Source organism: Bos javanicus, chromosome 3 (genome assembly GCF_032452875.1).
Source record: "Bos javanicus breed banteng chromosome 3, ARS-OSU_banteng_1.0, whole genome shotgun sequence".
Lineage (NCBI taxonomy): Eukaryota > Metazoa > Chordata > Mammalia > Artiodactyla > Bovidae > Bos > Bos javanicus.
In genome coordinates, this window is record NC_083870.1 from 70,753,797 (window position 1) to 70,779,046 (window position 25,250).

The 25,250-nt window shown below is 37.1% G+C and overlaps 1 protein-coding gene across 5 annotated transcripts in view; it reads right to left on the reverse strand.

Moving 5' to 3' along the window:
* TNNI3K (TNNI3 interacting kinase) overlaps window positions 1-25,250 on the reverse strand; it is a 351,063-nt gene that overhangs the window by 310,625 nt on the left and 15,188 nt on the right. For all 5 annotated transcript variants that reach the window (XM_061411584.1, XM_061411580.1, XM_061411581.1 and 2 more), the window contains exon 4: window positions 25,078-25,175. In XM_061411584.1, coding sequence (XP_061267568.1) covers window positions 25,078-25,175 — 98 coding nt within the window. The remainder of the gene's footprint in view (window positions 1-25,077; window positions 25,176-25,250) is intronic.

The window sequence follows — 25,250 nt, forward strand, 5'->3', positions numbered from 1 at the left end:
GGCATTTTTAAGCATAAAATAATATTTTTAATAGAGGGAACACAAGCAAATAAAAGCATGAGGAAAACAATATTGTAAGAAAATGACAAATTGGAGAAAGAATATTCACAACATATAAAACTGACAAGTGGTTTGTATATTTAATATATGAAAAACTCATATAAATCAGTAAAAAGATGGATATGCTTTAATTCAATGAATATTTATTAATGGATATATACCTTATGACAAGTACCATACTAAGCTAAATTAAAATAAATTATATGAAAATCATTGAGCATATGAAATATTTATCTATTGGGCAGATTCTTGTAAACACACATTCATCTTTTTCTCAGCTGACTTTGTATGTCCTCTTATTTAGCTGGAATTTGTGGATTTTAAGAAAAAGTATGTTATGATTCCTTCAGAACTGATAAATAGTGAAGTTAAAACTTAAAAGTAGTAAATCACCCTTTCATATATCGGCTGGATTTCTCAAGCTGACTTCTGATTGATCCAAATATATTTTTATTAAATACTATAAAAATAGAACTCCAATTCTATCAAGTTACGCTAAAATGTAATGAAATAATCATTGCTACTTTTACATAATTTTCTATGAGCTAAGTACCAAGTAAAATGTTTAATCTACACCTCTTTCAAGCCTCACAATTTACCTATAAGAAAAATATTATTGTCTCTACTTTACAGGGATAAAGAATTGATGTTTTTGAATTGTGGTGTTGGAGAAGACTCTTGAGAGTCCCTTGAACTGCAAGGAGATCTAACCGGTCAATCCTAAAGCAAATCAGTCTTGAATATTCACTGGAAGGACTGATGTTGAAACTGAAACTCCACTACTCTGGTCACCTGATGCAAAGAAATGACTCATTGGAAAAGACCCTGATGCTGGGAAAGACTGAAGGCAGTTGGAGAAAAGGATGACAGAGGATGAGATGGTTGGATGGTATCACCAACTCAATGGACATGAGTTTGAGCAAGCTCCAGGAGTTGGTGATGGACAGGGAGGCCTGGTGTGCTGTAGTCCATGGGGTCGCAGAATCCAACACAAATGAGTGGCTGAACTGAACTGAACTACTTTATAGTTGATGACAGTCAGGCTCAAGAATTTAAAGTTCTTGCAGAACCAGAAATACTTTGTCTAAGTGTTGAAGCTAAATACAAACTCAGATCTGTTTGATTCCAAAGTCCATGCTTAACTTTTGACTATCCATAGTGTTTTCACTGATTTTTCCTTGGTTTCAATCTCAAGGAAAAAATTGAGAAGATTTACTTTTATTGCATTTTGTTGTATTTAATTGACACATGCCAAACATTTCTCCCCTACTCTACAGGAATATTGTTTCCTGATGGAATAATTTAAAAATTCAGCAATCTGGTGCACATATCCTAGAAAGGAAATTCATAGAAAATAAAAATATCAGGCAAATTTTAAATATTATAAAGCTGACCTCACTTCCTGCTTGTATTCTGTAATATATAAAAAGTGTCTGAGGGCAAGTGTTTTAAAAGAAAGACTCAAGATGTGGTTTGGGAATATTATTCTGGGGAACTGACAGGCTTTCCCTTAGGTTTTCCCTTTCAGCCAAATTTACATCATTATTATTTAGTGGGATACATAGAAGCATTCTAAAGTTATGTGATAAATAAGCCTCTGTAACACTTTCATGTGTGAAATGCTTATGATTTTTAAACAAAGGAAAATCCTTGTGTGAAAAACAGAATTAAGGGTACAATAGACCTTTGAAGATTTATTAAACCGATGAAAATTTTTTATAGTGGTAGCGACTTCAACATTTTCCTATGCACAAAACTCGAATACAGGATCTACTATCTTGCCTTTTATTAACCCTACAATTATTATAGATAAATCCAGAAAATGTAGGTATTAGTATGAGACAGCTCAGATTCTCTACTACCAAATTACATAAATTAAAAATACACACACACACACACACACACGTTTTTGCCAAATCTATTCCATAATAAAAATTAAACTGGGATTGTTTAATATCTAAATTTTACTTTTTTCTGACTATGCAAATATGTCCTCTGGTTATATGTCCTCATGCTAAGTTACTTCAACTGTGTCTGACTCTTTGTGACACTATGGACTGTAGCCCACCAGGCTTCTCTGTACTAGAATTCTCCAGGCAAGAATACTGGAGTGGGTTGTCATTTCCTTCTCTAGGGGATCTTTCCAACCCAGAGATAGAACTCGTGTCTTTTGCTTCTCCTGCATTGGCATGTGGGTTCTTTACCACTAGTGCCACCTGGGAAGCCCCATATCTTCTGGATGTTTTATTAATTAAATATAGTAAGCATTCATTTACAATCTTTCCATTTAGATGTGAAATCTGTATTCCTTCCCCTCATATCTGGGTGGATTGTGATCAAAAGAGTATGGCAGAAATGAGCTACATTTCTTCCAAGGCTAGGTCATAGAAAACCACATAGCTTTCTCCGTGTTTTCTGGAAAATTTGCTCTTGAAGCTCTGAGCTACCATTTAAGAAGTCTAACTTGAGGCAGCCATGCTGTACAGAATCCAAGGCCACATGAGAATGTACACAGCATATAAAGGTTCTTCAATCAAATGACCCACTTAAGACCAGCCTTATAGTCATCCCATCCCAGGCACCAGACATGTGAAATCTCCAGAGGATTCCAATTCCTCAGTTGATGGAGTAACTCCTAGTCATTCATGTCTTTTCAGCTAAGGCCCTACACATGGTGGAGCAGCATCAAGCCATCACCACTATATCTTGTCTGAATTTCTGAAATGATCGCTGAATGATAAAAATAAGTTTGGGGTAGTTTGTTATGCCTCAATAGATAACCAAAGTATCTCACGGTAAAAAATGTAGAAAATAAAGGAATAAAAATTTTAATAACCTGCATCCTGCCATATAGACTTCCTCGATGGCTCAGCGGTAAAGAATCCACCAGTCAATGCAGGAGACATGGGTCTGGTTCCTGGGTCAAGAAGATCCTCTGGAGAAGGAACGAGCACCCCATGCCAGTATTCTTGCCTGGGAAATCCCATGGACAGAGGAGCCTGGCAGGCCACAGTCAATGGGGTCACAAAAGAGTTGGACACAACTTAGGAACTAAGCAACAACAAACCTACCATATAATCACTATCACCATTTATGTGTGTATTTATTTTCTTTCATTCTTTTCCTATATATGTACCTCCATAAAACTAAATAGAGCACAGACTAGTACAGCAAACAAACCTGTGCTTGCATACTGAAGGCCACTTCCTGCATTTCTTTACCTCTTGAGCTCTGGATAAATTTTTTCCTGTAAAATGATGTTAATAACAGTACAAATCTCATAAGAGTTGTGTGGATTAAATCAAATAATGTAATAAATTTATCATAATGTTTGAAACATAATTTTTATTATCAATTATTAGGTACACAATTAAACTCATATTACATATAGAGGTAAGTAATCTCTTTCATTTAATATAAAGTCAGGAGCATATTCCCATGCCTGGCAGATGCAGAGATGTACCACTCAGATCCCCCTTCAAAAAGATTACACCACGAGGGTGGTTAGCTGGCAGCCTCCCTCAGCTAGCTATTTCAGGATTCTCTGCAGCGTTTGAGCTGAGATTATGATTTTTTTCAAGGTGGCCCCAAGTCAATGACTGAGAAAGGTGGTAGTAAAAGAGCCTAGCCATTTCCACTCGATGAGACACTCCTAGGCCAAAGTTTTCTCTGGAGATCCCACTGGGCTGGTAGAGATTCCAGAAAGTCTGCACTGTGGTCTGAAAGCGCCTCCAGACCAATCCTACCTTCTTTTTCCTTTTATTTTTTTAATTTTTTGCTTTTATTTGTCACTTTTATTTTTTATTAAGATATAAATGACATATAACATTAGCTTTAGATGTACAGCCTAATGATTTGACATATCTATATATTGGAAAATGATTACCATAGTAAGTCTAGTTAACATTCATCCCCACATAGTTATCTTCTTTCGTGTCTGTGATGAGAACTTTTCAGATCTACTCTCTTAGCAATTTCATCCTTTCTCTATCTTTTAAAATAAAACATTCAGAATATAATCCAAGATTTTCTTGATGATTTTAGAGTCTACTTCAACACTTTATAACTTGACAACTCTAATTCTCCAAATCTGCCCTTTGCTTTTAGTAAGGAAAAAAAAGAACCTTGCTAGTATCTCTGAATGCCATAATGGTGCCATATAGAATTATCACTGAGGGGGAAAAAAAAAAAAAACACTGCTCAAAGAGGTTTTATTAACTTGTTTAAGTTATACAGTTATAAGAGCAATACGGCTTCAATCGTTGCTATTCCCTGGGCTAAGACAGTAGTTATCAAATTTGAGTGTGCGTCAGATGCACTGAGGGCTTAGTAAAACACAATTGGTTTGGCTCTACCACCAGAGTTTCAGATTTAGTAGGTGGAAGCCTAATCATTTTCATTATATTTTTTTTATTTTTTTTCGTTTGTTTGTTTTTAGCATAGATTTATTTAATTGGAGGCTAATTGTATTGGTTTTGCCATACATTGACATGAATCCACCACGGGTGTACATGCGTTCGCCATCCTGAACCCCCCTATCACCTTCCTCCCCATATCATCCCTCTGGGTCATCTCAGTGCACCAGCCCTGAGCATTCTGTATTATGCATCGAACCTGGACTGGCGATTCATTTCACATATGATAATATACATGTTTCGATGTCATTCTCCCAAATCATACCACCCTCGCCCTCTCCCACAGAGTCCAAAAGACTGTTCTATACATCTGTGTCTCTTTGCTGTCTCGCATACAGGGTTATCATTACCATCTTTCTAAATTCCATATATGTGTGTTAGTATACTGCATTGGTGTTTCGCTTTCTGGCTTACTTCACTCTCTCTGTATAATAGGTTCAAGTTTCATCCACATCATTAGAACTGATTCAAATGTATTCTTTTTAATGGCTGAGTAATACTTCACTGTGTATATGTAGCACTACTTTCTTATCCATTCGTCTGCTGATGGACATCTAGGTTGCTTCCATGTCCTGGCTATTATAAACAGTGCTGCGATGAATATTGGGGTACATGTGTCTCTTTCAATTCTGGTTTCCTCAGTGCATATGCCCAGAAGTGGGATTGCTGGGTCATATGGCAGTTCTGTTTTCAGTTTTTTAAGGAATCTCCACACTGTTCTCCACAGTGGCTGTACTAGTTTGCATTCCCACCAACAGGGCAAGAGGGTTCCCTTTTCTCCACACCCTCTCCAGCATTTATTGCTTGTAGACTTTCGGATCGCAGCCATTCTGACTGGCGTGAAATGGTACCTCATTGTGGTTTTGATTTGCATTTCTCTGATAATGAGTGATGTTGAGCATCTTTTCATGTGTTTGTTAGCCATCTGTATGTCTTCTTTGGAGAGATGTCTGTTTAGTTTGTTGGCCTATTTTTTGATTGGATCGTTTATTTTTCTGGAATTGAGCTACAGGAGTTGCTTGTATATTTTTGAGATTAATTCTTTGTCAGTTGCTTCATTTGCTATTATTTTCTCCCATTCTGAAGGCTGTCTTTTCACCTTGCTTATAGTTTCCTTTGTTGTGCAGAAGGTTTTAAGTTAATTAGGTCCCATTTGTTTATTTTTTCTTTTATTTCCAATATTCTGGGAGATGGGTCATAGAGGATCCTGCTGTGATGTATGTCAGAGAGGGTTTTGCCTATGTTCTCCTCTAGGAGTTTTATAGTTTCTGGTCTTACATATAGATCTTTAATCCATTTTGAGTTTATTTTTGTGTATGGTGTTAGAAAGTATTCTAGCTTCATTCTTTTACAAGTGGTTGAACAGTTTTCCCAGCACCACTTGTTAAAGAGATTGTCTTTTCTCCATTGTATATTCTTGCCTCCATTGTCGAAGATAAGGTGTCCATAGGTGCATGGATTTATCTCTGGGCTTTCTGTTTTGTTCCATTGATCTATATTTCTGTCTTTGTGCCAGTATCATACTGTCTTGATGACTGTGGCTTTGTAGTAGAGCCTGAAGTCAGGCAGGTTGATTCCTCCAGTTCCAGTTTTCTTTCTCAAGATTGCTTTGGCTATTTGAGGTTTTTTGTATTTCCATACAAATTGTGAAATTATTTGTTCTAGTTGTGTGGAAAATACCATTGGTAGCTTGATAGAGGTTGCATTGAATCTATAAATTGTTTTGGGTAGTATACTCATTTTCACTATATTGATTCTTCCGATCCATGAACACGGTATATTTCTCCATCTATTAGTGTCCTCTTTGATTTCTTTCACCAGTGTTTTATAGTTTTCTATATATAGGTCTTTAGTTTCTTTAGGTAGATATATTCCTAAGTATTTTATTTTTATTCTTCTTGTTGCAATGGTGAATGGAATTGTTTCCTTAATTTCTCTTTCTATTTTCTCATTATTAGTGTATAGGAATGCAAGGGATTTTTGTGTGTTGATTTTATATCCTGCAACTTTACTATATTCATTGATTAGCTCTAGTAATTTTCTGGTGGAGTCTTTAGGGTTTTCTATGTAGAGGATCATGTCATCTGCAAACAGTGAGAGTTTTACTTCTTCTTTTCCAATTTGGATTCCTTTTATTTCTTTTTCTGCTCTGATTGCTGTGGCAAAAACTTCCAAAACTATGTTGAATAGTAGTGGTGAGAGTGGGCACCCTTGTCTTGTTCCTGACTTTAGCGGAAATGCTTTCAATTTTTCACCATTGAGGATAATGTTTGCTGTGGGTTTGTCATATATAGCTTTTATTATGTTGAGGTATGTTCCTTCTATTCCTGCTTTCTGGAGAGTTTTCATCATAAATGGATGTTGAATTTTGTCAAAGGCTTTCTCTGCATCTATTGAGATAATCATATGGTTTTTATTTTTCAATTTGTTAATATGGTGTATTACCTTGATTGATTTGTGGATACTGAAGAATCCTTATATCCCTGGGATGAAGCCCACTTGGTCATGATGTATGATCTTTTTAATGTGTTGTTGGATTCTTATTGCTAGAATTTTGTTAAGGATTTTTGCATCTATATTTATCAGTGATATTGGCCTGTAGTTTTCTTTTTTTGTGGCATCTTTGTCAGGTTTTGGTATTAGGATGATGGTGGCTTCATAGAATGAGTTTGGAAGTTTACCTTCCTCTGCAATTTTCTGGAAGACTTTGAGTTGGATAGGTGTTAGCTATTCTCTAAATTTTTGGTAGAATTCACCTGTGAAGCCGTCTGGACCTGGGCTTTTGTTTGCTTGAAGATTTCTGATTGCAGTTTCAATTTCTGTGCTCGTGATGGGTCTGCTAAGATTTTCTATTTCTTCCTGGTTAAGTTCTGGGAAGTTGTACTTTTCTAAGAATTTGTCCATTTCTTCCACGTTGTCCATTTTATTGGCATATAATTGCTGATAGTAGTCTCTTATAATCCTTTGTATTTCTGCGTTGACTGATGTGATTTCTCCATTTTCATTTCTAACTTTATTGATTTTTCTCCCTTTGTTTCTTGATGAGTCTGGCTAATGGTTTGTCAATTTTATTTATCCTCTCAAAGAACCAGCTTTTGGCTTTGTCAATTTTTGCTATGGTCTTTTTTGTTTCTTTTGCATTTATTTCTGCCCTAATTTTTAAGATTTATTTCTTTCTACTAACCCTGGGGTTCTTCATTTCTTTTTTTCTAGTTGCTTTAGATATGGAGTTAGGTTATTTATTTGACTTTTTTCTTGTTTCTTGACGTATGCCTGTATTGTTATGAACCTTCCCCTTAGCACTGCTTTTATAGTATCCCACAGGTTTTGGGGTGTTGTGTTTTCATTTTCATTCCTTTCTATGAAAATTTTGATTTCTTTTTTGACTTCTGTGATTTGTTGGTTATTCAGCAGTATGTTGTTCAGAGTCCATTGTTGGAATTTTTAATAGTTTTTCTCCTGTAATTGAAATCTAATCTTAATGCATTGTGGTCAGAAAAGATGCTTGGAATGATTTCAATTTTTTTGAATTTACCAAGGCTAGATTTATGGCCCAGGATGTGATCTATCCTGGAGAAGATTCCATGTGCGCTTGAGAAAAAAGGTGCAATTCATTGTTTTGGGGTGAAATGTCCCTATAGATATCAATTAGGTCTAACTGGCCTATTGTATCATTTAAAGTTTGTGTTTCCTTCTTAATTTTCTGTTTAGTTGATCTATCCATAGGTGTGAGTGGGGTATTAAAGTCTCCCACTATTATTGTGTTATTGTTAATTTCCCCTTTCATACTTGTTTGCATTTGCCTTACATATTGCGGTGCTCCTATGTTGGGTGCATATATATTTATAATTGTTATATCTTCTTCTTGGATTGATCCTTTGATCATTATGTAGTGTCCTTCTTTGTCTCTTTTCACATCCTTTGTTTTAAAGTCTGTTTTATCTGATATGAGTATTGCTACTCCTGCTTTCTTTTGGTCTCTATTTGCGTGGGATATTTTTTTCCAGCCCTTTACTTTCAGTCCGTATGTTTTGAGGTGGGTCTCTTGTAGACAACATATATAGGGTTCTTGGTTTTGTATCCATTCAGCCAGTCTTTGTCTTTTTGTTGGGGCATTCAACCCATTTACATTCAAGGTAATTATTGATAAGTATGATCCCATTGCCATTTACTTTATTGTTTTGGTTTCAAGTTTATACACCCTTTTTGTGTTTTCTGTCTAGAGAAGATCCTTTAGCATTTGTTGAAGAGCTGGTTTGGTGATGCTGAATTCTCTCAGCTTTTGCTTGCCTGTAAAGCTTTTGATTTCTCCTTCATATCTGAATGAGATCCTTGCTGGGTACAGTAATCTGGCCTGTAGGTTATTTTCTTTCATGATTTTAAGTATGTCCTGCCATTTCCTCCTGGCCTGAATAATTTCTACTGAAAGATCAGCTGTTATCCTTATGGGAATCCCCTTGTGTGTTATTTGTTGTTTTTCCCTTGCTGCTTTTTGTTTTTTTCCTTGCTGCTTTTAATATTTGTTCTTTGTGTTTGATATTTGTTAATTTGATTAATATGTGTCTTGGGGTGTTTTGCCTTGGGTTTACCCTGTTTGGGACTCTCTCGGTTTCTTGGACTTGGGTGTTTATTTCCTTCCCCATTTAGGGAACTTTTCAACTATTATCTCCTCAAGCATTTTCTCATGGTCTTTCTTTTTGTCTTCTTCTTCTGGGACTCCTATGATTCGAATGTTGGGGAGTTTAACATTGTCCCAGAGGTCTTGAGATTGTCCTCATTTCTTTTAATTCATGTTTCTTTTTCCACTCTGTTTCATTTATTTCTACCATTCTATCTTCTACCTCACTTATCCTATCTTCTGCCTCTGTTATTCTACTGTTGGTTCCCTCCAGAGTGTTTTTGATCTAATTTATTGCATTATTCATTATATATTGACTCTTTTTTATTTCTTTTAGGTCCTTGTTAAACCTTTCTTGCATCTTCTCAATCCTTGTCTCCAGGCTATTTATCTGTACCTCCATTTTGTTTTCAAGATTTTGGATCATTTTCACAATCATTGTTCGGAATTCTTCATCAGGTAGATTCCCTATTTCTTCCTCTTTTGTTTGGTTTGGTGGCCATTTATCCTGTTCCTTTATCTGCTGGGTGTTTCTCTGCCTCTTCATCTTGTTTATATTGCTGTGTTTTGGGTGGCCTTTCAATATTCTGGCAGTTTGTGAAGTTCCCTATATTGTGGAGTTTCCTTGCTGTGGGTGGGGTTGGACAGGTGGCTTGTCAAGGTTTCCTGGTTAGGGAAGCTTGTGTCGGGGTTCTGGTGGGTGGAGCTGGATTTCTTCTCTCTGGAGTGCAATGAAGTGTCCAGTAATGAGTTATGAGATGTCAGTGGCTTTGGAGTGACTTTGGGCAGCCTGTATATTGAAGCTCAGGGCTATGTTCCTGCGTTGGTGGATAATTTGCATGGTATGCCTTGCTCTGGAACTTGTTGGCCCTTGGGTGGTGCTTGGTTTCAGTGTAGGTATGGAGGCATTTGATGAGTTCCTGTTGATTAATGTTCCCTGGAGTCAGGAGTTCTCTGGTGTTCTTAGGATTTGGACTTAAGCCTCCTGCCTCTGGTTTTCAGTCTTATTCTTACAGTAGCCTCAAGACTTTTCCATCTCCTTTTGAAAACAGTGGACTGCTTTTCTGGGTGCCTGATGTCCTCTCCCAGCATTCAGAAGTTGTTTTGTGGAATTTACTCAGCGTTCAAATGTTCTTTTGATGAATTTGTGGGGGAGAAAGTGATTTCCCCATCCTATTCCTCTGCCATCTTGGGACCGCCTCCCTTCTTTTTCGTTTTAAAATGTCACTTCCTCATAAATTCTTTGTATTTCCAAATCATTTTCAGGTCTGCTACCCAAGAACTAAACTGGCACACCATAACATAGAATGTTTTCTTTAAATGTGCATTTAAATCAAAACCAATCTGGAATTTGAACTTAGGTCTCCTGGGTAAGATATGTTACCATCCACTGCCAATCACCTTTCTACTAGAAAAATTGTGCCTTTCATGTGCAAGCCTCTTGTATCTATCTTATGTAATTGCAATGAGTACAAAATGGTATAAATATGTAGAAATGTTAGTACATACCATATCCTTACAATTATGTTTATATATTCATATTAATGTACTGACCCCAAATCTGACCTAATTCTATGATAATAACTGCTCATGAAAGTTCATACTTTCATGGCTTTTGTTGAAATGATTCTGAATATATCTTCACAAAAGATATGAATTATTAAAGGTTTAAGTGTGATGAAAATACATCACAGTTCAAAAGCATCAATTCTTCAGTGCTCAGATTTCTTTATAATCCAACTCTCACAACCATACATGACTACTGGAAAAACCACAACTTTGACCAGACAGACCTCTGTTGGTAAAGTAATGTCTTTGCTTTTTAATATGCAGTCTAGGTTGGTCATAGCTCTTCTTCCAAGGAGCAAGCATATTTTAATTTCATGGCTGCAGTCACCATCTGCAGTGATTTTGGAGCTCCCCAAAATAAGTCTCTCACTGTTTCCATTGTTTCCCCATCTATTTTCCATAAAGTGAGGGGACTGGATGCCATGATCTTAGTTTTCTGAATGTTGAGTTTTCAGCCAACTTTTTCACTCTCCTCTTTCACTTTCATCAAGAGGTTCTTTAGTTCTTCTTCGCTTTCTGCCATAAGGATGGTGTCATCTGCGTATCTGAGGTTATTGATATTTCTCCCGGCAATCTTGATTCCAGTTTGTGCTTCATCCAGTCTGGCATTTCACATGATGTACTCTGCACATAAGTTAAATAAGTAGGGTGTCAATATACAGCCTTGTCATACTCCTTTCCAGACAGATCTGGAACCAGTCTGTTGTTCCATGTCCAGTTGTAACTGTTGCTTCTTGACTTGCATACAGATTTCTCACGAGGCAGACGAAACGTGGTTCATTGGAGAAGGGAAGGGCAAACCACTTCAGTATTCTTGCCTTGAGAACCCCTGAACAGTATGAATGACATAGTACATCTCTAATAAATGTTTTATGAAATAAAAGTTCAACAATAATAATTAGCTTTCTATTAAATACTTACTATGTACTAGGTATTTTTCTGCATGTCATACCGCACATGGTTTTTCCTTTTTTAAGCTGTAAACCACTCAATGAAATCAGAAATTATATTTCCGCCATTTCAGAGATACAGAGGAAGAGGGCAATTTGTCTGGGATATGCACTGTTAAGTCTCAGAACTGATATATTAAGAAGAATAGTGTAGCTTTTAAGCTGGAAGTATTTATTAAGGTACATTATTGAATAAATAAATATCAAGCAGTGTTTGTACTAATGTTTGAGTACCCATTCATTCCTCAAAAGTATTTATCAAGGATCTTTTACAGTTTGTATACATTGAGGAAACAAACAAAAAGACCAATGCTCAAAGTTCACATGTGAAATAAACAAATTAATAATTACAAGAGCCGTGATTTAAAAATAAATAAATAAACACGAATTTGTAACTGAAACCCAAAAGAGAGTACAGTAACATCTGTTCGAGAAAGTTTAAGAAGGTTAAATTTTATTGGTTTTAAACAAATAATACTTTTATATCAGGAAAAGAAATTTTAAAAAGATATCAAGCAGAAGAAATAACAACAATAAAAACAGAAGTATGAAAGTACATAATCTAAAGAATGGAGTAATCTAAAATAGTGTTTTTCAAACCTTAGCTCACAAACCTGTTATGTGGGATTTTTCTTTTCTTTAAAAAAAGCACATTCTGGCTGAATAGGGAGTAGTATTCTTCATTCCCCCAAATCTCATTTGAGGCAGATACAGCTGATTCTCTGACCACAATTTGAGTTGCAAGACTTGAACTATAATCCTCAACATGTAGCCTTTGACTGCTTGCATCAAAACTGCTTTAACTCTTTACTAAATAAAATTATATTCTCAGCCCATTTTAGATGTACCAAATTAGATTATGGTGATGTGGAGAGGGAAATATTCATTTTAAACCTGTAGTTACCCCCATTAAATTTGAAGCCATTAATTTTGGAAGTTCAGAGAATGTAAGAAAAAAGTCTGGAAATTGAAATCTGAAAAATGCTGAACTAAGGGATCTTGAATATCTAATTTAGGAGTTTGAATTTTATTATACAGGCAATGGGTGGCCATCAGATCTAATCCTTTGAATATGTTTGTCACTTCTACTGTATAATCATAAGGGATTTGATTTGGGTCATACTTGAATGGTTTTCCCTACTTTCTTTAATTTCAGTCTGAATTTGGCAATAAGGAGTTCATGATCTGAGCCACAGTCGGCTCCCAGTCTTGTTTTTGCTGACTGTATAGAGTTTCTCCATCTTTGGTTGCAAAGAGTATAATCAATCTGATTTCGGTACTGACCATCCATTGATGTCCTTGTGTAGAGTCTTCTCTTGTGTTGTTGGAAGAGGGTGTTTGCTATGACCAGTGCGTTCTCTTGGCAAAACTCTATTAGTCTTTGCCCTGCTTCATTCCATATTCCAAGGCCAAATTTGCCTGTTACTCCAGGTGTTTCTTGACTTCCTACTTTTGCATTCCAGTCCCCTATAATGAAAAGGACATCTTTTTTGGCTGTTAGTTCTAAAAGGTCTTGTAGGTCTTCATAGAACCGTTGAACTTCAGCTTCTTCAGCATAACTGGTTGGGGCATAGACTTGGATTACTGTGATACTGAATGGTTTGCCTTGGAAACGAACAGAGATCATTCTGTCGTTTTTGAGATTGCATCCAAGTACTGCATTTCAGACTCTTTTGTTGACCATGATGGCTACTCCTTTTCTTCTAAGGGATTCCTGCCCGCAGTAGTAGATATAGTAGTAGATATAATGGTCATCTGAGTTAAATTCACCCATTCCAGTCCACTTTAGCTCGCTGATTCCTAGAATGTCGACATTCACTCTTGCCATCTCTTGTTTGACCACTTCCAATTTGCCTTGGTTCATGGACCTGACATTCCAGGTTCCTATGCAATATTGCTCTTTACAGCACCAGACCTTGCTTCTATCACCAGTCACATCCACAGCTGGGTATTCTTTTTACTTTGGCTCCATCCCTTCATTCTTTCTGGAGTTATTTCTCCACTGATCTCCTGTAGCATATTGGGCACCTACTGACCTGGGGAGTTCCTCTTTCAGTATCCTATCATTTTGCCTTTTCATACTGTTCATGGGGTTCTCAAGGCAAGAATACTAAAGTGGTTTGCCATTCCCTTCTCTAGTCGACCACATTCTGTCAGATCTCTCCACCATGACCCGCCCATCTTGGGTTGCCCCACAGGCATGGCTTAGTTTCATTGAGTTAGACAAGGTTGTGGTCCTAGTGTGATTAGATTGACTAGTTTCCTGTGAGTATGGTTTCAGTGTGTCTGCCCTCTGATGCCCTCTTGCAACACCTACTGTCTTACTTGGGGTTCTCTTACCTTGGGCGTGGGGTGTCTCTTCATGGCTACTCCAGAAAAGTGCAGCCTCTGCTCCTTACCTTATCTCCTCATCGCCACCCTTCCTGACCTTCAACGTGGGATAGCTCCTCTAGTCCCTACTGCACCCGCGCAGATACCAAGGGAACGTTTAATGCAAAGATGGGCACAATAAAGGACAGAAATGGTATGGACCTAACAGAAGCAGAAGATATTAAGAAAAGGTGGCAAGAATACACAGAAGAACTCTACAAAAAAGATCTTCACGACCCAGATAATAATGATGGTGTGATCACTCACCTAGAGCCAGACATCCTGGAATGTGAAGTCAAGTGGGCCTTAGAAAGCATCACTACGAACAAAGCTAGTGGAGGTGATGGAATTGCAGTTGAGCTATTTCAAATCCTGAAAGATGATGCTGTGAAAGTGCTGCACTCAATATGCCAGCAAATTTGGAAAACTCAGCAGTGGCCACAGGACTGGAAAAGGTCAGTTTCCATTCCATTCCCAAAGAAAGGCAATGCCAAAGAATGCTCAAACTACCACCCACATCTCACATGCTAGTAAAGTAATGCTCAAAATTCTCCATGTCAGGCTTCAGCAATATGTGAACCGTGAACTTCCTGATGTTCAGGCTGGTTTTAGAAAAGGCAGAGGAACCAGAGATCAAATTGCCAATATCCACTGGATCATGGAAAAAGCAAGAGAGTTCCAAAAAAACATTTACTTCTGCTTTATTGACTATGCCAAAGCCTTTGACTGTGTGGATCACAATAAACTGTGGGAAATTCTGAAAGAGATGGGAATACCAGACCACCTGATCTGCCTCTTGAGAAATTTGTATGCAGGTCAGGAAGCAACAGTTAGAACTGGACATGGAACAACAGACTGGTTCCAAATAGGAAAAGGAGTACGTCAAGGCTGTATATTGTCACCCTGCTTATTTAATATGCAGAGTACATCATGAGAAACACTGGGCTGGAAGAAGCACAAGCTGGAATCAAGATTGTCGGGAGAAATATCAATAATCTCAGATATGCAGATGATATCACCCTTATGGCAGAAAGCAAAGAGGAACTAAAAAGCCTCTTGATGAAAGTGAAAGAGGAGAGTGAAAAAGTTGGCTTAAAGCTCAACATTCAGAAAACTAAGATCATGGCATCTGGTCCCAACACTTCATGGGAAATAGATGGGGAAACAGTGGAAACAGTGTCAGACTTTATTTTGGGGGGCTCCAAAATCACTGCAGATGGTGACTGCAGCCATGAAATTAAAAGACACTCCTTGGAAGGAAAGTTATGACCAATCTAGATAGCATATTCAAAAGCAGAGACATTACTTTGCCAACAGAGGTTCGTCTAGTCAAGGCTATGTTTTTTCCCGTGGTCATGTATGGATGTGAGAGTTGGACTGTGAAGAAGGCTGAGTGCCAAAGAATTGATGCCTTTGAACTGTGGTGTTGGAGAAGACTTTTGAGAGTTCCTTGGACTGCAAGGACATCCAACCGTCCATTCTGAAGGAGATCAGCCCTGGGATTTCTTTGGAAGGAATGATGCTAAAGCTGAAACTCCAGTACTTTGGCCACCTCATGCGAAGAGTTGACTCATTGGAAAAGACTCTGATGCTGGGAGGGATTGGGGGCAGGAGGAGAAGGGGACGACAGAGGATGAGATGGCTGGATGGCATCACTGACTCGATGGACGTGAGTCTGGGTGAACTCCGGGAGATGGTGATGGACAGGGAAGCCTGGCGTGCTGCGATTCATGGGGTCGTTATAAAGTCGGACACAACTGAGCGACTGAACTGAACTGAACTCAGTATTCTTTCCTGGAAAATTCCAAGGATAGAGGACCCTGGTGGGGTACAGTCCATAAGGTTGCAGAGTTGGACATGACTGAACATGAGTGAGTGAGTTCAAAGGTTATAAAATGGCTGTAATTTGAGGAACAGGGAAACTGAACAGAAAAAGAAGTTGCACAGACAGAGGACTGTAGAAGTCTGCATGGAGATTCAATATAGGTTCTTTAGTTGGGCTACAGAGAAAGATTCTGGGATGTAGGAATCATCACTTGATTTATGGCCAAAAGGTGAATGGTAAGCAAATCAGAGGTTATGATAGTTCAAGGAGATTTTAGAGTTTCAGTCAGTCAGAATGGTGAGATGTTATCAAGTATCTTGGGCATTCAGGTGAGATACTACAAATCCAGGCCTTAGAAATAAGGACCATATTCATAGGTCATTCTCACATCAAGACTAACTATAAAACATGAATCTGCCAATATAAACTAACTGCCAAAAAACAAAACAAACTCAACATTTTTAAGGGAAAATGGCATAATGAAGATTTCTTGCAACAATCACATGTCTAACATGCAATAAAAATTGGTATGTAAGGAAAACAAAAAATGCAATATGTAGTCAACAGAAAAGTATTAAATAGAACAAACACTGCCTTAATCCAGGTATTAGAAAAAATATATAAAGCATTTAAAACAGCCATTAATGAAAAGCTCAAGAATTTAAATGAAAATATGGAAACATATTTCCCAAATCGCGAAAGGAGTACATCAAGGCTGTATATTGTCACCCTGCTTATTTAACTTCTATGCAGAGTACATCATGAGAAACTCTGGGCTGGATGAAGCACAAGCTGGAATTACGATTATTGGGAGAAATATCAATACTCAGATACGCAGTTGACACCATCCTTATGGCAGAAAGAGAAGAACTAAAGAGCCTCTTGATGAAAGTGAAAGAGGAGAGTGAAAAAGTTGGCTTAAAACTCAACATTCAGAAAACTAAGATCATGGCATCCAGTCCCCTCACTTCATGGAAAATAGATGGGGAAACAATGGAAACAGTGAGAGACTTATTTTGGGGAGCTCCAAAATCACTGCAGATGGTGACTGCAGCCATGCAATTAAAGGACACTTACTCCTTGAAAGAAGAGCTATTACCAACCTAGACAGCATATTAAAAAGCAGAGACATTGCCAACAGAGGTCTGTCTTGTCAAAGTTGTGGTTTCTCCAGTAGTCATGTATGGTTGTGATTTTGGACTATAAAGAAAGCTGAATTTATCTCTGGGCTTTCTGTTTTGTTCCATTGATCTGTATTTCTGTCTTTGTGCCAGTACCATACTGTCTTGATGACTGTGGCTTTGTAGTAGAGCCTGAAGTCAGGCAGGTTGATTCCTCCAGTTCCATTCTTCTTTCTCAAGATAGCTTTGGCTATTCGAGGTTTTTTGTATTTCCATACAAATTGTGAAATTATTTGTTCTAGCTCTGTGAAGAATACCGTTGGTAGCTTGATAGGAATTGCATTGAATTTATAAATTGCTTTGGGTAGTATACTCATTTTCACTATATTGATTCTTCCAATCCATGAATACGGTATATTTCTCCATCTATTACTGTCCTCTTTGATTTCTTTCACCAGTGTTTTATAGTTTTCTATATCTAGGTCTTTAGTTTCTTTAGGTAGATATATTCCTAAGTATTTTATTCTTTTCATCGTAATGGTGAATGGAATTGTTTCCTTAATTTCTCTTTCTGTTTTCTCATTATTAATGTATAGGAATGCAAGGGATTTCTGTGTGTTGATTTTATATCCTGCAACTTTACTATAATCATTGATTAGTTCTAGTAATTTTCTGGTGGAGTCTTTAGGGTTTTCTATGTAGAGGATCATGTCATCTGCAAACAGTGAGAGTTTTACTTCTTCTTTTCCAATTTGGATTCCTTTTATTTCTTTTTCTGCTCATTGCTGTGGCCAAAACTTCCAAAACTATGTTGAATAGTAGTGGTGAAAGTGGGCACCCTTGTCTTGTTTCTTACCACGCACATATGGACACCTTATCTTTGACAAAGGAGGCAAGAACATACAATCGATTAAAGACAATCTCTTTAACAAGTGGTGCTGGGAAAACTGTTCAACCACTTGTAAAAGAATGAAACTAGACCACTTTCTAATGCCATACACAAAAATAAACTCAAAATGGATTAAAGATCTCAACGTAAGACCAGAAACTATAAAACTCCTAGAGGAGAACATAGGCAAAACCCTCTCCGACATACATCACAGCAGGATCCTCTATGACCCACCTCCCAGAATATTGGAAATAAAAGAAAAAATAAACAAATGGGACCTAATTAAACTTAAAAGCTTCTGCACAACAAAGGAAACTATAAGCAAGGTGAAAAGACAGCCTTCAGAATGGGAGAAAATAATAGCAAATGAAGCAACTGACAAACAACTAATCTCAAAAATATATAAGCAACTCCTACAGCTCAATTCTAGAAAAATAAATGATCCAATCAAAAAATGGGCCAAAGAACTAAACAGACATTTCCCCAAAGAAGACATACAGATGGCTAACAAACACATGAAAAGATGCTCAACATCACTCATTATCAGAGAAATGCAAATCAAAACCACTAAGAGGTACCATTTCACGCCAGTCAGAATGGCTGCGATCCAAAAGTTTACAAGTAATAAATGCTGGAGAGGATGTGGAGAAAAGGGAACCCTCTTACACTGTTGGTAGCAATGCAAACTAGTACAGCCACTGTGGAGAACAGTGTGGAGATTCCTTAAAAAACTGGAAATAGAACTGCCTTATGATCCAGTAATCCCACTTCTGGGCATACACACTGAGGAAACCAGAAGGGAAAGAGACACGTGTACCCCAATGTTCATCGCAGCACTGTTTATAATAGCCAGGACATGGAAGCAACCTAGATATCCATCAGCAGATGAATGGATAAGAAAGCAGTGGTACATATACACAATGGAGTATTACTCAGCCATTCAAAAGAATATATTTGAATCAGTTCTAATGAGGTGGATGAAACTGGAGCCTATTATACAGAGTGAAGTAAGCCAGAAGGAAAAACACCAATACAGTATACTAATGCATATGTATGGAATTTAGAAAGATGGTAACAATAACCCTGTATATGAGACAGCAAAAGAGACACTGATGTATAGAATAGTCTTTTGGACTCTGTGGGAGAGGGAGAGAGTGAGATGATTTGGGAGAATGGCATTGAAGTATGTATAATATCGTATATGAAATGAGTCGGCAGTCTAGGTTCAATGCACGATACTGGATGCTTGGGGCTGGTGCACTGGGACGACCCAGAGGGATGGTATGGGGAGGGAGGAGGGAGGAGGGTTCAGGATGGGGAACACGTGTGTGCCTGTGGTGGATTCATTTCGATATATGGCAGAACCAATACAATATTGTAAAGTTTAAAAATAAAATTAAATTAAAAAAAAAAAAAGAAAGCTGAGCACCAAAGAATTAGTACTTTTGAACTGTGGTGTCAGAGAAGACTCTTGAGAGTTCCTTGGACTGCAAAGAGATCCAACCAGTCAATCCTAAAGGAAACCAGTCCTGAATATTCATTGGAAGGACTGATGCTGAAGCCAAAACTTCAATACAATACTTGGCCATCTGATGGAAAGAACCAACTGATTGGAAAAGACCCTGATACTGGGAAAGATTGAAGGCAGGAGGAGAAGCAGATGCCAGAGGATGAAATGGTTGGATGGCATCACTGACACGATGGATATGAGTTTGAGCAAGCTCTGGGAGTTGGTGATGGACAGGGAATCCTGGCGTGCTGCAGTCCATGGGGTCGCAAAGAGTTGGACATGGCTGAGCTACTGAACTGAACTGAACTGATGGAAACATAAATGAACAGAAGTGTAATCATAGCAGAGAATTTGAAATTATATTTTAACACTAAGTGGAAATTCTGGAACTGAAAATTACATCTGAAATGAATAATTCTTAGTAGATTAATATCAGATGGGAGATGGCAAATGGTATTAAAAGTTGAATTCAAATAAACAGCAATAATCAAAATTTGAAAACAAAGAGAAAGAGGATCGAAAAACAACAGAGACTTGGTAATCTTTGGAAGTTTATCAAACAATCTAATACACATGTTTGAAAAAATAATGGTCAAAATTTATAAATTTGATGATAACAAACTTACATATTTAAGAAATTCAATGGTCAAAAAGCTTTGTACACAGGAAATCATACATGGGAATATTATAACCCATCTACTCAAAACCAAAGTTATTTTCTCTTCTTTTACTTTCTTAAAAGATATTAATGCTTAACAGGAAAATTCTAACAACATATTGGAGATTATACATGTATAGATGTAAGACATATAGCAAAAGTAGTATAAAGAATGAAGATAACGTGGAACTATACCATTGAAAGGGTGTTACATTTAGTGTGAAGTAGGCCAATATTAGGGCTTCCTTGGTAGGTCAGATGATAAAGAATCCGCCTGTAATGCAGGAGATCCTGGTTTCATTCCTGGGTCATGAAGATCCCCTGGAAAAGGGATAGGCTACCCACTCCAGTATTCATAGGCTTCCCTGGTGGCTCAGATGGTAAAGAATCTGCCTACAATGCATAAGACCTGGAATCAATCCCTGAGTTGGGAAGATCCCCTGGAGGAGGGCATGGCAACCCACTCCATTATTCTCACCTGGACAATCCCCATGGACAGAGAAGTCTGGTGGGCTACAGTCCATGGGGTCGCAAAGAGTCAGACATAACTGAGTGACTAAGCACAGCACAGGCCAATATTAAGAGAAAGTACCTGTGATATATTAAGGATCACAGTGTAATAACTTGAGTCCTCAATTAAAAAATAATGCATGTTACTTTTTTCTCTTTAAATGGCACTGTTAAATGAAAAAGCAAGCCATAGAAAAGGAGAAACTTTTTGCAAAATGTATATCCAACACAGAATCTATATCCAGGATATATAAAAGTCTCTTACAAGTCAAGAAGACAATAAACCAAATTTAAAAATGGGGAAAAATAATTGAACAGACACTATAGCAAAAAACCTTTCAGCAACAAACACATGAAAATCTTTTCAACTTCATTAGTCACTGGGGAAATTCAAAATATTCATAATGATATAATATAACATACATCTAATATAATGGCTAAAACAAAAACATATTTACCATACCAAATGTTGACAAAAATGTGGAACAACTAGGATTCTAATACATGGCTGATGGAAATGGAAAATGATACAGCCAGTTTGGTAAGGAGTTTGACATCTTATTAAAATTAAACATGACTTAGCTATGTGTGTATGTGCTCAGTCATTCAGTAGTGTCCAGTTCTTTGGGACCCTATGGACTGAAGCCTTCCAGGCTCCTCTGTCCATGGGATTCCCCAGTCAAGAATACTGGAGTGGTTGTCATTTCCTCCTCTAGGGGATCTTCCTGACCCAGGGATCAAATCTGAGTCTCTTGCATCTCCTGCACTGGCAGGCAGTTTGCCTACCACTGAGCTATCGTGGAAGCCTGTGCATATGACCCAGCAATTTTGCTAATAGGTATTGTAGCAAGAGAAATAAAAACATATGTTCAAACAAATATTTGTATATGAATGTTAGTAGCAGGTTTATTTATAATAGTCAAAATCTAAAAACAATTCTCAGTAAATCCTTCAACAGGTAGATTGTTAAACTGTGGTATATCCTTATAAGGGAATATAACTTCCCAATAAAAGAAATGAATTACTGATCACACAACAGTAACATTATCATAAACCATACATGAAATAAAATAAACTGAATGGACTGCATTCATATAAAATCCTAAAAAGAGGGAAACTGTAGGGGTAGAAAAGGCATCAGTGGTTTCCAGAGGCCATGTGACATGGAGGAAGGAATTAATTGCATAAAGGTATGAGGGAACTTTTGTGTATGATAGAAAAGTCCTATATCATAACAATGATGTACACGAATATATACATTTTCAAAAGTCATCAACTATTACACTTAAAATTGTGAGTTTTATTGTACACAAATTATATGTCAATAAATCTGATTCCTTCAAAAAAACAACCAAACAAAAACAAAGAAAGAAAAGTATGGCATCTAACTATTCACATGGCTTTTAAAAGCTAATCATCTTCCCGTCTCTTACTAATGAAAGCAGACATGCCCTCACCTGTGAAAAATACTTAGCTCTGAGGCAGGCCCAGCATTGGAGGATGTATAAGTGAATGTGGCCAATAAAATGATTTGAAAATTAAATTATTCTTTTTGTGAATATTAAGAATAAAATAAATTTCAATTGTAACATTTCTAAAAATCAAAAGAACTATATAACAATTATTGTTCTGTACGCATCAAAAATACTCAGATTAAGAAAGGCAAGGCAAATCAGAGAAACTCCTTCAGATGAAAGGAGATTACAGAGACAAGAAAACAAGAAACATATGATTCTGGACAGAATGCTAATAAAAAAAATTAATAGCTATAAATGACAGTATTGGAATAGCTGACCAGATTTGAATTTGGAGTATAGATTAGATAAAGAGTATAGTGTCAATTTACATTTTCTGATTTTGATAACTTTATTGTGATTATATAAGTGAATTTCCTTTTTCTTCAGAAATAAAGATGTCAATAGATTTTAGTAGCTACAGGGAATGTTGTCTTCAATTTATTTTCAAATGATTCAGAGAAAGAACAGACTGATGATGGAGATGGGACAAAATGTAAACAATTCATCTGGATAAAGTATTTCTTGTAATAGTCTAGAAGTCATTTTATTTAAAATAATAGTAAAATAGAATAAAAAATTATATGGGGGAAGAAAACTACAGCCCCAAATGAATCAGAGGCCTACTGCAGTAGTCCAGGGAAGATATAATTAGAACTACATATAATACATTAGTATGAATAACTAATTTATATTGTTTCCATGTTTATAGTGGAATGGTAAATTTCATTTGTTTTTATCTTTGTTAAAAAATAAGTAATCAGGCATTCTATTATGGCTTCTTAAAATTTTTTGCCTACCTTGTATCCTAAGATTTTAAATTTGTTTAAATTTGTTATTGAAAAGTTGTAGTCCATATATCCTTTGGTAAAATATAAGAAAACAGAAAAACTAGAGCAAGGGAAACTCTAAAAATGGAAATTTAGGTTTCATAAACAGAGGTGGAAGAAATATATTTTCTTAAGATTGTAGTACTAAATCATTCAGAAACCGTTTGGGTGGTTGTGTTATGCTGTCTTAGGAAAATGAACTAATATGGAAGACTCTTCCAGACAGTCAGATTCAGCGTTGCACAATACTGACTTGACTGCCTGTCTCCAGCTTCCTATTCCTTGGAGCTCTTCTACTGTCACATCCTGCCATTTAGCAGAAAAGCTGGTATCGGACACTGTTTCCAATACCCTGAACTCAGTTTTCATTCAAGTTCTGTAGGATGATTCAGTTCAGTTCAGTTCAGTCACTCAGTCATGTCCAACTCTTTGCAACCCCATGAACCAGAGCACGCCAGGCCTCCCTGTCCATCACCAACTACTGGAGTCTACCTAAACCCATGTCCATTGAGTCGGTAATGCCATCCCACCATCTCATCTTCTGTTGTCCCCTTCTCCTCCTGCCCTCAGTCTTTCCCAACATCAGGGTCTTTTCAAGTGAGTCAGCTCTTCGCATCAGGTGGCCAAAATACTGGAGTTTCAGCTTTAACATCAGTCCTTCCAATGAACACCTAGGACCGATTTCCCTTAGGATAGACTGGTTGGATCTCCTTGCAGTCCAAGGGACTCTCAAGAGTCTTCTCCAACACCACAGTTCAAAAGCATCAATTCTTCTGTGCTCAGCCCTCTTTATAATCCAACTCTCACATCCATACATGATCATTGGAAAAACCATAGCCTTGACTAGACAGACCTTTGTTGACAAAATAATGTCTCTGCTTTTTAATATGCTGTCTAGGTTGGTCATAACTTTCCTCCCAAGGAGTAAGCATCTTTTAATTTCATGGCTGCAATCACCATCTGCGGTGATTTTGGTTTTAAAGACAACTTAGCACTTACTGACACTCTCTTCCAGAAGGAATTGGACAAATTGACTAAGCATTGATTGAGCTTGAAAAAGAATGAAGATTAGAGCATTTGCATAATGAATCACAAGAACATATGTGAATGTGAATCATGGGAATATCAGCTCTCTCCCCCCACATCTTTGAGATAAACTCTCTAAAGGTTGGGGGAGGGTTGCAAAGCAAAGTGAAAGTGATCCAGATACAAGCAAACAGCTGCCCCCTCTCCACTCCCTGCCCCAGCCACTACCACACCTGCACATACAAAACTGAAATAAAATCCTGTTACAGATTCATACAACATTGAGAAAGAACAGTATATGCAATAAGAGCCAACTGTACTTGATACTAATCATTTGTTGTTGTTCAGTCGCTCAGTCAGGTCTGACTCTTTGCGACCCTATGGACAGCAGCATGCCAGGCTTCTCTGTCTAGATATCCAACTGTAATCTTCAATTTCCTTTTCCATAAAATAAGTACTAACAGGAAACCCACTAAGTTATTTTAATGTTAAAGAAATGAAGTATATAAAACCTAGTGAGATATTTAGCTTATAATAAGTACAGAATAAGTAGAAGCTTACTACAGTCAGAAAATGAGCTTTTATGTTTAATTTATATGTTGAATAAATTCATATTTATGACAGTCTCAAGGATCTACCCCAACACTGAGTATCCCAGTTTATCCAATCCACTTTTTTTTTTTTTAAAGGTACTGAAATTATGTTAAAACCAAGGTCTGATGCAAAGGAAAGAAAAAAAAAAAAACAACTGAAGCATAAATATGATAAAAGAAAGAAACTAAAAGGAGTCCTAGAGATATTTGTTTATTAGGAAAATACACAGAAAAATGCAGCTTCAACGTGCTTCTTTCATCCTCAAATGCAGCCTCATCATCTTCTACATTGAGGCAGCTTGGTCTCCTTGGAAGGAGCTCTGGCAAGAAAACCAGGCTGTCAGATCTTAAATTCTGGCTAACCACTAGCTAACCATGTAACCCTGAGATAATAATGTAATTTATTCCCAGGGTTCTTGTGAGAATTAAATGAGATAAAGATGGAAAGCAATAAAGTGAATATGTTCTGATGATATCTGCCCAACAAAGAAGTAGCTAGAACTCTATCCGGTAACGTAATGTTCTCATCACCCTGCGTATTTCCATGATCACTATTTTGAAAAATCAGACAAAAACCAAAGCCCCTCATCTTTGGTTCTAATATACAAAACTTGTGTACCTTATAAACTGCCAAATGCAAGGCTGTAAATCCATTTCTTGTCAGTCGAGATGGGCGGAGACCTTTTAACATAAGGGTTCTAATATGTGACTTGTTGCCTTAGAGAGAAAAAAGTTGAGAAAAGTCAAATTGTGGAGATAGACTAAAGGACTTAAAAATCTTTAAGTTAATCT